General features: G+C 49.1%; 1 protein-coding gene across 6 annotated transcripts in view; it reads right to left on the reverse strand.

Moving 5' to 3' along the window:
* Positions 1–16,643, reverse strand: part of tnr (tenascin R (restrictin, janusin)) — a 793,807-nt gene that overhangs the window by 310,523 nt on the left and 466,641 nt on the right. For all 6 annotated transcript variants that reach the window (XM_072511798.1, XM_072511799.1, XM_072511802.1 and 3 more), the window contains one exon: positions 8,019–8,285. In XM_072511798.1, coding sequence (XP_072367899.1) covers positions 8,019–8,285 — 267 coding nt within the window. The remainder of the gene's footprint in view (positions 1–8,018; positions 8,286–16,643) is intronic.

Genomic DNA, 16,643 nt, shown 5'->3' on the forward strand with positions numbered 1-16,643 from the left:
TTCCAGATAGAGAGAGTGAGAGAGTGATTAGAGTGTCCCAGATACAGGAGAGTGAGAGAGGGATTAGAGTGTCCCAGATATAGGAGAGTGAGAGAGGGATTAGAGTGTTCCAGATACAGGAGAGTGAGAGAGGGATTAGAGTGTTCCAGATACAGGAGAGTGAGAGAGGGTTTAGAGTGTTCCAGATACAGGAGAGTGAGAGAGGGGTTTGAGTGTTCCAGATACAGGAGAGTGGGAGAGGAATTAGAGTGTTCCAGAAACAGGAGTGTGGGAGAGGGATTAGAGTGTTCCAGATACAGGATAGTGAGAGAGGGATTAGAGTGTTCCAGACACAGGAGTGTGAGAGAGTGATTAGAGTATTCCAGATAGAGGAGAGTGAGAGAGTGATTAGAGTGTCCCGGATACAGGAGAGTGAGCGAGGGATTAGAGTGTTCCAGATACAGGAGAGTGGGAGAGGAATTAGAGTGTTCCAGAAACAGGAGTGTGGGAGAGGGATTAGAGTGTCCTAGATACAGGAGAGTGAGAGAGGGTTTAGAGTGTTCCAGATACAGGAGAGTGAGAGAAGGGTTTGAGTGTTCCAGATACAGGAGTGTCGGAGAGGGATTAGAATGTTCTAGATACAGGAGAGTGAGAGAGGGATTAGAGTAGTCTAGATAGAGGAGAGTGAGAGAGGGATTAGAGTGTCCCAGATACAGGAGAGTGAGAGAGGGCTTAGAGTGTTCCAGCTAGAGGAGAGTGAGAGAGGGATTAGAGTGATCCAGATACAGCAAAGTGAGAGAGGGGTTTGAGTGTTCCAGATACAGGAGTGTGGGAGAGGGGTTAGAGTGTTCCAGATACAGGAGAGTGAGAGAGGGATTTGAGTGATCCAGATACAGCAAAGTGAGAGAGGTATTAGAGTGTTCCAGATACAGGAGAGTGAGAGAGGGGTTTGAGTGTTCCAGATACAGGAGTGTGGGAGAGGGATTAGAGTGTTCCAGATACAGGGTAGTGAGAGAGGGATTAGAGTGTTCCAGACACAGGAGTGTGAGAGAGTGATTAGAGTATTCCAGATAGAGGAGAGTGAGAGAGTGATTAGAGTGTCCCAGATACAGGAGAGTGAGAGAGGGATTAGAGTGTCCCAGATATAGGAGAGTGAGAGAGGGATTAGAGTGTTCCAGATACAGGAGAGTGAGAGAGGGGTTTGAGTGTTCCAGATACAGGAGAGTGAGAGAGGGGTTTGAGTGTTCCAGATACAGGAGAGTGGGAGAGGAATTAGAGTGTTCCAGAAACAGGAGTGTGGGAGAGGGATTAGAGTGTTCCAGATACAGGGTAGTGAGAGAGGGATTAGAGTGTTCCAGACACAGGAGTGTGAGAGAGTGATTAGAGTATTCCAGATAGAGGAGAGTGAGAGAGTGATTAGAGTGTCCCAGATACAGGAGAGTGAGAGAGGGATTAGAGTGTCCCAGATATAGGAGAGTGAGAGAGGGATTAGAGTGTTCCAGACACAGGAGTGTGAGAGAGTGATTAGAGTATTCCAGATACAGGAGAGTGAGAGAGGGATTAGAGTGTTCCAGATACAGGAGAGTGAGAGAGGGATTAGAGTATTCCAGATAGAGGAGAGTGAGAGAGTGATTAGAGTGTCCCGGATACAGGAGAGTGAGCGAGGGATTAGAGTGTTCCAGATACAGGAGAGTGGGAGAGGAATTAGAGTGTTCCAGAAACAGGAGTGTGGGAGAGGGATTAGAGTGTCCTAGATACAGGAGAGTGAGAGAGGGTTTAGAGTGTTCCAGATACAGGAGAGTGAGAGAGGGATTGGAGTGTCCCAGAGACAGGAGAGTGAGAGAGGGATTAGAGTGTTCCAGATACAGGATATTGAGAGAGGGATTAGAGTGTTCCAGAAACAGGAGTGTGGGAGAGGGATTAGAGTGTCCCAGATACAGGAGTGTGGGAGAGGGATTAGAGTATTCTAGATAAAGGAGAGTGAGCGAGGGATTCGAGTGTCCCAGATACAGGAGAGTGAGAGAGGGATTAGAGTGGTCCAGATACAGGAGACTGAGAGCGACATTAGAGTATTCCAGACACAGGCGTGTGGGAGAGTGATTAGAGTATTCCAGATAGAGGAGAGTGAGAGAGGGATTAGAGTGTCCCGGATACAGGAGAGTGAGAGAGGGATTAGAGTGTTCCAGATACAGGAGAGTGAGAGAGGGATTAGAGTGTTCCAGGTACAGCAGAGTGAGAGCGGGATTAGAGTGGTCCAGCTAGAGGAGAGTGAGAGAGGGATTAGAGTGTCCCAGATACAGGAGAGTGAGAGAGGGATTATTGTGTTACAGATACAGGAGTGTGGGAGAGGGATTAGAGTGTTCCAGAAAGAGGAGAGTGAAAGAGGGATTAGAGTGTTCCAGATCCAGGAGAGTGAGAGAGGGATTAGAGTGTTCCAGATACAGGAGAGTGGGGGAGGGATTAGAGTGTTCCAGATACAGGAGAGTGAGAGAGGGATTAGAGTGTCCCAGATACAGGAGAGTGAGAGAGGGTTTAGAGTGTTCCAGATACAGGAGAGTGAGAGAGGGGTTTGAGTGTTCCAGATACAGGAGAGTGGGAGAGGAATTAGAGTGTTCCAGAAACAGGAGTGTGGGAGAGGGATTAGAGTGTTCCAGATACAGGATAGTGAGAGAGGGATTAGAGTGTTCCAGACACAGGAGTGTGAGAGAGTGATTAGAGTATTCCAGATAGAGGAGAGTGAAAGAGGGATTAGAGTGTTCCAGATCCAGGAGAGTGAGAGAGGGATTAGAGTGTTCCAGATACAGGAGAGTGGGGGAGGGATTAGAGTGTCCCCGATACAGGAGTGTGGGAGAGAGATTAGAGTATTCCAGATAGAGGAGAGTGAGCAAGGGATTAGAGTGTTCCAGATACAGGAGAGTGAGAGAGGGATTAGAGTGTCCCAGATAGAGGAGAGTGGGAGAGGGATTAGAGTGTCCCAGATACAGGAGAGTGAGAGAGGGATTAGAGTGTCCCAGATACAGGAGAGTGAGAGAGGGTTTAGAGTGTTCCAGATACAGGAGAGTGAGAGAGGGGTTTGAGTGTTCCAGATACAGGAGAGTGGGAGAGGAATTAGAGTGTTCCAGAAACAGGAGTGTGGGAGAGGGATTAGAGTGTTCCAGATACAGGATAGTGAGAGAGGGATTAGAGTGTTCCAGACACAGGAGTGTGAGAGAGTGATTAGAGTATTCCAGATAGAGGAGAGTGAGAGAGTGATTAGAGTGTCCCGGATACAGGAGAGTGAGCGAGGGATTAGAGTGTTCCAGATACAGGAGAGTGGGAGAGGAATTAGAGTGTTCCAGAAACAGGAGTGTGGGAGAGGGATTAGAGTGTCCTAGATACAGGAGAGTGAGAGAGGGTTTAGAGTGTTCCAGATACAGGAGAGTGAGAGAAGGGTTTGAGTGTTCCAGATACAGGAGTGTCGGAGAGGGATTAGAATGTTCTAGATACAGGAGAGTGAGAGAGGGATTAGAGTAGTCTAGATAGAGGAGAGTGAGAGAGGGATTAGAGTAGTCTAGATAGAGGAGAGTGAGAGAGGGATTAGAGTGTCCCAGATACAGGAGAGTGAGAGAGGGCTTAGAGTGTTCCAGCTAGAGGAGAGTGAGAGAGGGATTAGAGTGATCCAGATACAGCAAAGTGAGAGAGGGGTTTGAGTGTTCCAGATACAGGAGTGTGGGAGAGGGATTAGAGTGTTCCAGATACAGGAGAGTGAGAGAGGGATTTGAGTGATCCAGATACAGCAAAGTGAGAGAGGTATTAGAGTGTTCCAGATACAGGAGAGTGAGAGAGGGGTTTGAGTGTTCCAGATACAGGAGTGTGGGAGAGGGATTAGAGTGTTCCAGATACAGGGTAGTGAGAGAGGGATTAGAGTGTTCCAGACACAGGAGTGTGAGAGAGTGATTAGAGTATTCCAGATAGAGGAGAGTGAGAGAGTGATTAGAGTGTCCCAGATACAGGAGAGTGAGAGAGGGATTAGAGTGTCCCAGATATAGGAGAGTGAGAGAGGGATTAGAGTGTTCCAGATACAGGAGAGTGAGAGAGGGGTTTGAGTGTTCCAGATACAGGAGAGTGAGAGAGGGGTTTGAGTGTTCCAGATACAGGAGAGTGGGAGAGGAATTAGAGTGTTCCAGAAACAGGAGTGTGGGAGAGGGATTAGAGTGTTCCAGATACAGGGTAGTGAGAGAGGGATTAGAGTGTTCCAGACACAGGAGTGTGAGAGAGTGATTAGAGTATTCCAGATAGAGGAGAGTGAGAGAGTGATTAGAGTGTCCCAGATACAGGAGAGTGAGAGAGGGATTAGAGTGTCCCAGATATAGGAGAGTGAGAGAGGGATTAGAGTGTTCCAGACACAGGAGTGTGAGAGAGTGATTAGAGTATTCCAGATACAGGAGAGTGAGAGAGGGATTAGAGTGTTCCAGATACAGGAGAGTGAGAGAGGGATTAGAGTATTCCAGATAGAGGAGAGTGAGAGAGTGATTAGAGTGTCCCGGATACAGGAGAGTGAGCGAGGGATTAGAGTGTTCCAGATACAGGAGAGTGGGAGAGGAATTAGAGTGTTCCAGAAACAGGAGTGTGGGAGAGGGATTAGAGTGTCCTAGATACAGGAGAGTGAGAGAGGGTTTAGAGTGTTCCAGATACAGGAGAGTGAGAGAGGGCTTAGAGTGTTCCAGCTAGAGGAGAGTGAGAGAGGGATTAGAGTGATCCAGATACAGCAAAGTGAGAGAGGGGTTTGAGTGTTCCAGATACAGGAGTGTGGGAGAGGGATTAGAGTGTTCCAGATACAGGAGAGTGAGAGAGGGATTTGAGTGATCCAGATACAGCAAAGTGAGAGAGGTATTAGAGTGTTCCAGATACAGGAGAGTGAGAGAGGGGTTTGAGTGTTCCAGATACAGGAGTGTCGGAGAGGGATTAGAGTGTTCCAGCTAGAGGAGAGTGAGAGAGGGATTAGAGTGTTCCAGCTAGAGGAGAGTGAGAGAGGGATTAGAGTGTTCCAGATACAGCAAAGTGAGAGAGGTATTAGAGTGTCCCAGATACAGGAGAGTGAGAGAGGGGTTAAAGTGTTCCAGATACAGGAGAGTGAGAGAGGGATTAGAGTGTTCCAGATACAGGAGAGTGAGAGAGGGATTAGAGTGTCCCAGATAGAGGAGAGTGAGAGAGGGATTAGAGTGGTCCAGATACAGGAGAGTGAGAGAGGGATTAGAGTGTTCCAGAAACAGGAGAGTGAGAGGGGGATTAGCGTGTTCCAGATACAGGAGCTTGAGAGAGGGATTAGAGTGTTCCAGATACAGGAGAGTGAGAGAGGGATTAGAGTGTTCCAGATACAGGAGTGTGAGAGAGGGATTAGAGTGTTCGAGATACAGGAGTGTGAGAGAGGGATTAGAGTGTTCCAGATACAGGAGAGTGAGAGAGGGATTAGAGTGTTCCAGATACAGGAGTGTGAGAGAGGGATTAGAGTGTTCCAGCTAGAGGAGAGTGAGAGAGGGATTAGAGTGTTCCAGATACAGCAAAGTGAGAGAGGTATTAGAGTGTCCCAGATACAGGAGAGTGAGAGAGGGCTTAGAGTCTTCCAGATACAGGAGAGTTACAGAGGGGTTAGAGTGTTCCAGCTAGAGGAGAGTGAGAGAGGGATTAGAGTGTTCCAGATACAGCAAAGTGAGAGAGGGATTAGAGTGTCCCAGATAGAGGAGAGTGAGAGAGGGATTAGGGTGGTCCAGATACAGGAGAGTGAGAGAGGGATTAGAGTGTTCCAGAAACAGGAGAGTGAGAGAGGGATTATCGTGTTCCAGATACAGGAGCTTGAGAGAGGGATTAGAGTGTTCCAGATACAGGAGAGTGAGCGAGGGATTAGAGTGTCCCAGATACAGCAGAGCGATTGAGGGATTAAAGTGGTCCAGCTAGAGGAGAGTGAGAGAGGGATTAGAGTGTCCCAGATAGAGGAGAGTGAGAGAGGGATTAGTGTGGTCCAGATACAGGAGAGTGAGAGAGGGATTAGAGTGTTCCAGAAACAGGAGAGTGAGAGAGGGATTAGCGGGTTCCAGACACAGGAGTGTGGGAGAGGGATTAGAGTGTTCCAGATACAGGACAGTGAGAGAGGGTTTAGAGTGTCCCAGATACAAGAGTGTGGTAGAGGGATTCAAGTGTCCCCGATACAGGAGTGTGGGAGAGAGATTAGAGTATTCCAGATAGAGGAGAGTGAGAGAGGGAATAGAGTGTCTCAGATACAGGAGCGTGAGAGAGGGATCAGAGTGTCGAGATACAGCAGAGCGATTGAGGGATTAGAGTGGTCCAGCAAGAGGAGAGTGAGAGAGGGATTAGAGTGTCCCAGATAGAGGAGAGTGAGAGAGGGATTAGAGTGTTCCAGAAACAGGAGAGTGAGAGAGGGATTAGCGTGTTCCAGATACAGGAGCTTGAGAGAGGGATTAGAGTGTTCCAGATACAGGAGAGTGGGAGAGGGATTAGAGTGTCCCAGATAGAGGAGAGTGAGAGAGGGATTAGAGTGTCCCAGATAGAGGAGAGTGAGAGAGGGATTAGAGTGTTCCAGAAACAGGAGAGTGGGAGAGGAATTAGAGTGTCCCAGATAGAGGAGAGTGAGAGAGGGATTAGAGTGGTCCAGATACAGAGAGAGGGATTAGAGTGTTCCAGATACAGGAGAGTGAGAGAGGGATTAGAGTGTTCCAGAAACAGGAGTGTGGGAGAGGGATTAGAGTGTTCCAGATACAGGAGAGTGAGAGAGGGATTAGAGTGTCCCCGATAGAGGAGAGTGAGATAGGGATTAGAGTGGTCCAGATACAGGAGAGTGAGAGAGGGATTAGAGTGTCCCAGATAGAGAAGAGTGGGAGAGGGATTAGAGTGTTCCAGATACAGGAGTATGAGAGAGGGATTAGAGTGGTCCAGATACAGGAGAGTGAGAGAGGGATTAGAGTGTCCCAGATAGAGGAGAGTGAGAGAGGGATTAGAGTGTTCCAGATACAGGAGAGTGAGAGGGGGATTAGAGTGTCCCAGATAGAGGAGAGTGGGAGAGGGATTAGAGTGTTCCAGATATAGGAGAGTGAGAGAGGGATTAGAGTGTCCCAGATAGAGGAGAGTGGGAGAGGGATTAGATTGTTCCAGATACAGGAGTATGAGAGAGGGATTAGAGTGGTCCAGATACAGGAGAGTGAGAGAGGGATTAGAGTGTCCCAGATAGAGGAGAGTGAGAGAGGGATTAGAGTAATCCAGATACAGGAGAGTGAGAGAGGGATTAGAGTGTCCCAGATAGAGGAGAGTGGGAGAGGGATTAGAGTGTTCCGGATACAGGAGTATGAGAGAGGGATTAGAGTGGTCCAGATACAGGAGAGTGAGAGAGGGATTAGAGTGTCCCAGATAGAGGAGAGTGAGAGAGGGATTAGAGTGTTCCAGATACAGGAGAGTGAGAGAGGGATTCGGGTGTCGCAGATAGAGGAGAGTGGGAGAGGGATTAGAGTGTTCCAGATACAGGAGAGTGAGAGAGGGATTAGAGTGTCCCCGATAGAGGAGAGTGAGAGAGGGATTAGAGTGGTCCAGATACAGGAGAGTGAGAGAGGGATTAGAGTGTTCCAGATACAGGAGAGTGAGAGAGGGATTAGAGTGTTCCAGATACAGGAGAGTGAGAGAGGGATTAGAGTGTCCCAGATAGAGGAGAGTGGGAGAGGGATTAGAGTGTTCCAGATACAGGAGAGTGAGAGAGGGATTAGAGTGTCCCAGATAGAGGAGAGTGGGAGAGGGATTAGAGTGTTCCAGATACAGGAGTATGAGAGAGGGATTAGAGTGGTCCAGATACAGGAGAGTGAGAGAGGGATTAGAGTGTCCCAGATAGAGGAGAGTGGGAGAGGGATTAGTGTTCCAGATACAGGAGAGTGAGAGAGGGATTAGAGTGGTCCAGATACAGGAGAGTGAGAGAGGGATTAGAATGTTCCAGATACAGGAGAGTGAGAGAGGGATTAAAGTGCTCCTGTTGCAAGAGAATGAGAGATGGATTTTCCTACCTGTGGTGAACGTTCCCAGCACTGGTTCTGAAGTGATTGTCCCCTGTATTGCCACTAGTGTGACGATGTATTCTTCACCAGGTTTTAGGTTGGACAGAATGGTGTATGTCTCGGTTCCGTCCACTGTCACATTCATCGTATCCCCATTGTTTTGGGGATTGTAATGTAGGATAAAGATGTCGGCAGCAGGTGTTGGCCGTTGCCAGGACACATTGACGCTGCTCGCATTAATATCAGAGAATGTCAACTCCTCGATTGAGTATGGACCTATTATCAAAAAAAGATCAGTTCAGGATTAACACCGCATTGAACTCCCAACCACCATCCCAGTGCCAGCACCTCACTGACCTCTAACCCCCTACCCCTCAGTCATCAGCTCAATTGACCAGCTCACTTGACCTCTAACCTCCATCCCTGGGTATGCACCTCACTGACGTCTAACCTGCAGTCCGCACCCCACTGACCTTTAACCTCCAGCTCTGAGTCAGCACCTCACTGACCTTTAACTTGCAGTCCTGGATCAGCACCTCACTGACCTTTTACCCTGGGTCTGCACCTCACTGACCTTTAACCTCCTACCCTAGGTCAGCACCTCACTGACCTCTAACCTGCCCTGGGTTAGCACCCCACTGACCACCAACCTCCAGCCCTGGGACACTTCCTGACTGACTTCAAATGCACTCAGTCCAATGTGGCTCTGTTGCTCCTCCAGCAACCTGAACACAAACTCAGCTGACACTTCAGGGGCAGTACTGAGGGAGAGCTACACTGTCAGGGATATTGCCCCTTGGCTGAAACTGAGACCATGTCTGACATCCCAGATGGATATGAAAGATTCCCTTTCGAAGAGATTTTTTCCGATGTCTTGGCCATTATTTACCCCTCATCCTACTCCTACAAACAGATGGTCTGGGATTGACCACATTGTTAGTGGGACTTTGCTCTGCCAGTATCGCTGCCAAGTCTCCTACCTGACAGCAGTGAGTACACAACTAAAACTTGTTTTTTTTCCTAGAACATTGAGATACAAGTAATACCAGCCTCGCCAGCAGCTCGCACATCTCAAAAATGATTATTTTCAAAGTATTTTGCTGGAAAGTATGAAACAAACCTCAACTACAAGGCAAGACGTTACAGCATCTCCACGGAAGAATGAAGAAAATCAGAACGGTAAGAAGTCAGGATGTACATGCAGCAGTCACTGTCAGAGGGCTTCCCCACTGTTCAAGTCCCGTGAAGCTCACTGTGAGTAGATGTTTCACTTCCCATTGACACTGATAGCTTGGGATGGCTAACGGCCATGGACACAATGATTAAGGGGCATGCTGCTCTGACTCAGTGCTCAGTATCCCCTCCATGTTCAACGCCATTTGAACAAAGCACTGAGGGTGGTAAGGTCACAGAATGTACCCTGGATGGCGGACATAAAGACTGCCGAGGGAGCAGAACCACTGACTGAGCTGGCTGAGTCCTGAAGGATATATTGTCTGGACTGGGCCCACGGCAGATGGTCAGGGAACCCACATGTAGGAAAAACTTACTTGACCTGATCCTCACCAATCGATCGAACATATCTGTCCATGACAGTCATTGTGGAGATCAAGGCCCATTTGGGAATGGTATTATGTGGCACGATCACCATGCTAAATGGGATAGTCCCAGATCAGAAAAGAAATACTGTGGAAATACTAAAGTAAAAAGTTGGAAAATGCTAAAAACATTCAGCAGGTCTGGGAGCATCTGCTGAGAGGTCATTTCCCCAAAAGGTTAACTCTGTTTCACTTGCAGTCACGCGATCAGACCTTCTCAGTTTTTTCAGCATGTTCTATTTTTTATTAGATTCAGTTCAAAACTGATGCTGTGGGCCACCAGCAGCAGCAGAATTACACTCAGCCAAAATCTATGACCTCATGGCCTGGTATATCCCCCACTATGCCATTGCCCCAAGCCAGGGGATCAACCCTGGTTCAATTAAGACTGCAGGAGGGTGTACATAGAAACATACACAGAAAATAGGAGTAGGAAGAGGCCATTCGGCCCTTCGAGCCAGCTCCGCCATTCATTATGACAATGGCTGATCATCAAATTCAATACCCTGATCCTGCCTCACTCTCATATTCCTTGATCCCTTTTGCTCCATGATCTATATCTAATTCCTTCTTGAAATCACACATGGTTTTGGCCTCAACTACTTTCTGTGGTCGTGAATCCAGATTCACCACTCGCTGGGTGAAGAAATTTCTCCTCACCTCACATCAGTCCTTTTATACATATACAAGAAGCAAGAGGGTAGCTAGGGAAAGAATAGACCCACTCACAGACAAAGGAGGGAAGTTATACATGGAGTCAGAGGACTTGGGTGTGATCCTTAATGAGTACTTTGCATCGGTGTTCATAGAATTTACAGTGCAGAAGAAGGTCATTTGGTCTGCACCAGTCCTTAGGAAAGAGCACCCCACCTAAGCCCACGCCTCCACCCTATCCCCGTAACACTGCAACCTCACCTAACCTTTTTGTGGCAACTTATCATTGCCAATCCACCTAACCTGCACATCTTTGGATCGTGGAAGGAAACCGGAGCACCCAGAGGAAACCCACGCACACACGGGGAGAATATGCAGACTCCGCACAGAGAGTGACCCAAGGCGAGAATTGAACCTGGGACCTTGGAGCTGTGAAGCAACTGTGCTAACCATTGTGCTACCGTGAAGAGAGACATGACAGATGTTGAGATGTTGAGATTAGGGATGGGCCTGTGAATACTCTAGGGCATGTCAGCATAACAAAGGAGGAAGTGTTGGATATCTTAAAATGCATTGAGGTAGACAAGTCCTCTGGCTCGGATGAGATATATCCCAGGTTACTGTGGGAGGTAAGAGAGGAAATAGCTGGGGCCTTAACAGACATCTTTGCATCATCTTTGACCACAGGTGATGTTCCAGAGGACTGGAGAATAGCCAATGTTGGCTCTTTGTTTAAGAGGGGAAGCAGGGATAATCCAGGGAATTATAGGTTTGGAACATGACATGAGTGGTGTAGAAACTGTTGGAGAAATATGAGGGTCAGGATTTATTCACATTCGGAAGCATATGCACTTGTTAGTGATAGGCAACATGGTTTTGTGCGGGAAAGGTCATGTCTTACTTTTGTGAGGGCCACGAAGAATCCAGCACGAGTTTTAAGGATACAAAGTAATAACATTTATTTACAATAACATATATATATATATATATATATATATATATAAAACAGCAGCAGCAACTTCCCTTGCAGCACACTCCTTCCTGCTGGTTCCTAAACTGGCCAGCTTTATTTATACTTGGAGCTTACTAATGGTTTCTCCGCCCCCCTCATTGGGGAAGCTCATACTCCCACAGGATTGTGGGATTGTCATTAGTCTCCAGCCAATGGTAAGCAGGCAGGTTATAACATCCCTCCCCCCCAAAGTCCAAGGAATCCACCGAAGACCCTGGCAAAGGAGGGCGTCGGACTCGTTTTGCCGCAGGCCGGACACCATTTGCATGCGGCGCTGGATCAGGCAGCGTGTAACGAGATGGAGACCGGTGCTTCCATGATGAACGGCGCAACGGTTGTACATCCACGGCCCATTGACCCGAGGATTCCCCCTCTGATGCATCCTATGTCTCCATCTCGGAGTCAGAGTCTGCTGCCTCCGTCATGTCAGCATCTCTATCTCCATTCGGTTCTGTAACGACCTTCGAGTGAGGCACCAGAGGAAGATTGTGAGGACTACCTTCCCTTGTCTCTGGTCTCTGCGGCTGTAGAAATGAGCTCCGGGGGCGGGGAATCTTTTGAGGGGATACTCTTCTGGACCGAACGTGGTCTACATGTTTGCGCTGGAGACGACCCCGGGCTTGCACCTGGTAAGATATAGGGCCCGTTTCGCGAAAGATTACGCAGGGAACCCACTGGGCACCACCAGCAAAATTCCGAACGAACACTGGGTCACCGGGCGCAAACTGCCGAATCGGCCGATGCCGAGAAAATCCCTGTCCCTGCCGTTCTTGTGTGCAGCGTACCTTTGCGCCAATGTCCGGGAAAACCATACTAAGGCGGGTGCGAAGTCTCCGGCCCATTAGAAGTTCTGCGGGAGTTACCCCAGTCACCGCATGGGGGGTGGTTCTATACGTGAACAAAAAGCGAGCCAGTCTCATGTCCATTGATCAGGTAGACTGCTTCTTTAGGCCTCTTTTGAATGTCTGCACTGCGCACTCTGCCAACCCATTTGAAGCCGGGTGGTAAGGGGCAGTGCGGATATGGTGTATGCTGTTCATCTTCGTGAACCTCGCAAACTCCTCACTCATGAATGGAGTGCCGTTATCCGTGACCAGCACCTCGGGGAGGCCATGCGTACTAAAAGTCAAACGCATCTTTTCAATTGTTGTGCAGGACGTTGTCCCCTGCATCTTATGCACCTCTAGCCCTTTAGACTGGGCGCCAATTAATAGAAGGAACATGGATCCTTGAAAAGGGCCTGCAAAATCTGCATGCAAGCGGGCCCAAGGCCGCCCTGGCCATTCCCAGTGATGTAGGGGCGCGGCCGGCGGAAGCTTCTGATGCTCCTGGCAAATGGAGCAGTTTTGGGCCACCTTCTCAATGTTGGTGTCGAGGCCTGGCCACCAGACATAACTCCGGGCCAACATTTTCATTTTGGTCACACCCGGATGCCCATTGTGCAAGTCTGCTAGTATCAGCTCCTGGCCTTTTTCCGGGACAATCACACGCGTCCCCCACAAGAGGATGCCGTCTTCCACGCTGAATTCTGACAGCTTGGAGGAAAATGCCCGCAACTCTCCTGGGAGCTGTCTTTGCTGCCCACCATACAGGGCTATGTGCCGAACCTTTGACAGGATTGGCTCCGTCTGGGTCCACTCACGGATCTGTGATGCCGTGACAGGCAAGGTGTCCATAAAATGTAGGGTTGCAACCACCTCACCGGTCGTGGGGGTCGACATGGGGCTGGTCGATAAAGGCAATCGGCTCAGTGCGTCGGCATTTGCTATCTGCGTTCCTGGTTTGTGCTCCAGAGAATACTCGTATGCAGCAAGCAACAAAGCCCAGCGCTGGATCCGTGCAGAAGCAATGGGCGGTATTGGCTTATCCTCTCTGAAAAGTCCCAGCAGGGGCTTATGATCAGTCACGATAGTGAAATGGCGGCCATACACGTACTGGTGGAAGCGTTTCACCGCAAAAACCACTGCCAGGCCCTCCTTCTCGATCTGCGCGTACTTTTTCTCTGCGGCAGTCAATGTGTGGGAGGCGAAAGCTATCGGTCGCTCGGCCCCGTTCTCCATCTTGTGGGACAGGGCGGCCCCAATACCATACGGGGATGCATCACATGTAACGAGCAAAGGCTTTCCAGGATCATAGTGGGTTAGTAACCCAGATGACGACAATTGTTGCTTTACCCGCCGGAAAGCGGTTTCTTGCGGCTGACCCCAAACCCAGGCGTGATTTTTCTTTAGCAGAAGGTGCAATGGGGCCAGCGTAGTTGCCAGATTGGGGAGGAACTTCCCGTAATAGTTTACGAGACCGAGAAAAGAACGAAGATGCGAAGTGTCAGTCGGGGCGGGGCCTGTTGAATCGCACGCACCTTCTCTGCGACGGGGTGCAAACCTTCGCGGTCCACCCGATAACCTCGGTAGACTACTTCCTTTGCCTGAAATACGCACTTTGTGCGACGTAAACGGACTCCAGCCTCCAAAAAGCGTCTAAGGACAGCCTCCAGATTTTCCAAATGTTCCTGCTCCGACGTCCCTGTAATCAAAACGTCATCTAAGTAGACAGCAACACATGGTAAACCTCTCAAAATGCCCTGCATAACACGTTGAAAAATAGCGCAGGCAGAGGATACTCCAAAGGGCAACCGTGTATATTCATACAGGCCCCGGTGTGTATTAATCGTTACATATGGTCGGGAGGCAGGGTCCAGCTCCAACTGCAGGTAGGCGTGACTCATATCTAATTTTGTGAACAAGAGTCCACCTGCAAGCTTCGCGTAGAGATCCTCTATGCGAGGCATTGGATATCGGTCGAGTCGGGAAGCCGTATTCACTGTAAGTTTATAGTCGCCACACAAGCGAACTGTGGCATCTGGCTTCATTACAGGTACAATTGGTACTGCCCAGTCAGCAAAACGGACGGGCCTGATAATACCCAAACTCTCCAAACGAGTGAGCTCCCCTTCTACCTTCTCGAGCAAGGCGTAAGGCACCGGGCGCGCCTGGTTCGACTTGGATACGGGCTACGGCCTCTTTAATTTTCCCCAAACCAGGCTGGAATACATCTGGGTATCGTCCTAGCACCTCAGTGAACCCTTCAGAAGCTGTTTGGAGGATGTGCTGCCATTGCAACCGCAAATGGCGCAACCAGTCCCGACCCAACAGGCTGGGCCCATGGCCGTGCACCACGATAAGTGGGAAACGCCCCTCCTGGCGTCCATAAACAACAGGGGTCATTGTAGTTCCTGCAATGTCCAGTGGTTCCCCCGTGTAGGTGGCCAACCTGGCCTGTGAGTCGGTTAATGTAAGGGTCTGTATACCCTGCTTGATGCGGTCGAATGTCCTCTGGGCCATCACGGAGACCGCTGCGCCAGTGTCCAACTCAATCTCAAGCGGGTGGCCATTGACCCGTACTGTCACCTTAATGGGGGCCACACGGGGAGCTGCCACACAATGCAGCTGCAGGCAGTCGTCCTCCGTCTCCACGTCCTCAGGAGTCGTCACCGCAGGTTCATCTACATGGAAGGTACGCCCCTGGGCTGGTCCCAGTTTCGGTCGGAATGACGGCACCTCTTGCGCCCCCAGGACCGCCGTGCGCGACGGGGTCGGCCCCTACAAGTCTGACACAGACATGGCTCCTCATCCATTGGTTCTGGAGAAGGCTTCCTTCGGGGCGTAATGTCTGACGGCCACTGGCGTCGGTCCGGGTGCTGCCTCTCCCAAGGTACCGCAGGAGTGCGGGGGGACGTTTTCGGATGGAAGGGGTTGTGCCCCAAGGCATGCACTTCCATTCCCTGTAGCTCCTGCACTCCTCGTTCTGCGCTCTCTCGGGACAATACTATTTGAATGGTCTGTTGAAACGTCAATGTTGGCTCAGCTAACAACTTTCTCTGGGTGGCCACATTGTTAATACCGCAAACCAAACGGTCGCATAACATTTCTGACAAGGTCTCACCATAGTCACAGTACTCCGCAATCCTGCGTAGCCTGGATAGAAAATCGGCAAGGGATTCTCCAGGGGTCCTCTCAGCGGTATTAAACCGGTAACGCTGGACTATCGTGGATGGGGTTGGGTTAAAATGTTGCCCCACTATATTCACAAGTTCATCAAACGTTTTGGTGTCCGGCGCAGCTGGGTACGTAAGGCTCCTAATCACCCCAAACGTATGCGGGCCGCAGACGGTGAGCAATATGAGCACCTGCCGCTCGTTTTCGGTGATATTGTTTGCCCGGAAATAGTAACGCATCCATTGTGTGTACTGGTTCCAGCTTGCCAGCGCAGCATCAAAAACATCCAAACGTCCGTACAGAGGCATGGTATAATAGAAAACAACTTCTAACCTGTATCCAACAAAAGTCCAGGGAGGTGGCTTCAGCAGTGTAGACAGCTATTCACTTTAACCCTCGTCGCCAGTTTTGTGAGGACCACGAAGAATCCAGCACGCGTTTTAAGGATACAAAGTAATAACATTTATTGCAATAACATAGATATATATAACAGCAGCAGCAACTTCCCTTGCTGCACACTTCTTCCTGCTGGTTCCTAAACTGGCCAGCTTTATTTATACTTGGAGTTTACCAATGGTTTCTCCGCCCCCCCCCCCCCCCCCCCTAATTGGTGAAGCTCATACTCCCACAGGATTGTGGGATTGTCATTAGTCCCCAGCCAATGGTAAGCAGGCCGGTTATACCACTTACCAAATTGATCGAGTTTTTTGAGGAGATGACAAAATTAATTAATGAGGGAAAGGCTGTGGATGTCGTCTACATGGACTTTAGTAAGGCATTTGACAAGGTCCCCCATGGCAGACTGGTACAAAAGGTAAAGTTTCATGGGATTCGGAATGTGCTAGCTAGATGATAAAGAACTGACTTGGCAACAGGAGAAAGAGAGTAACGGTGAAAGGGAGTTTTTCAGAATGGAGATCCGTAATTAGTGCTCAGCTCACTGTTGTTTGTAATTTTCATAAATGCAGGAAGTCGGAGGGAAGTAAAACGGGGCCAGAAACAAAAAGCAGTAAGGGGGAAAGTGTAAGGCAGAGAAGCCATCGTCAAAAATCAAAAAGGGCCATGGTACAGGGTCCAGTGACTGAGGGGAGCTCAGTGAATAGGCCCAGTAATACTAAAAGGAATAAAACAGGAAGTAAAAACATAAATAGAAAGCGACGCAGCAGGTTATTACATGAAGATATGGGTTCAATGATAAGGAAAATTAAGAGAAAAGTTCAAAGGAAAAATAACTTAGGAGAGGTTACTGATCGAGGTGTTAAGATTTAAAATGGAGGTATAAAAGCCAACATAAGGGTACTTTACCTGAATGCTCGGAGTGTTCGGAATAAGGTAAATGAGTTGATGGTGCAAATCATCATGAATGACTATGATT

The sequence above is a fragment of the Scyliorhinus torazame genome, chromosome 7 (assembly GCF_047496885.1).
Source record: "Scyliorhinus torazame isolate Kashiwa2021f chromosome 7, sScyTor2.1, whole genome shotgun sequence".
Lineage (NCBI taxonomy): Eukaryota > Metazoa > Chordata > Chondrichthyes > Carcharhiniformes > Scyliorhinidae > Scyliorhinus > Scyliorhinus torazame.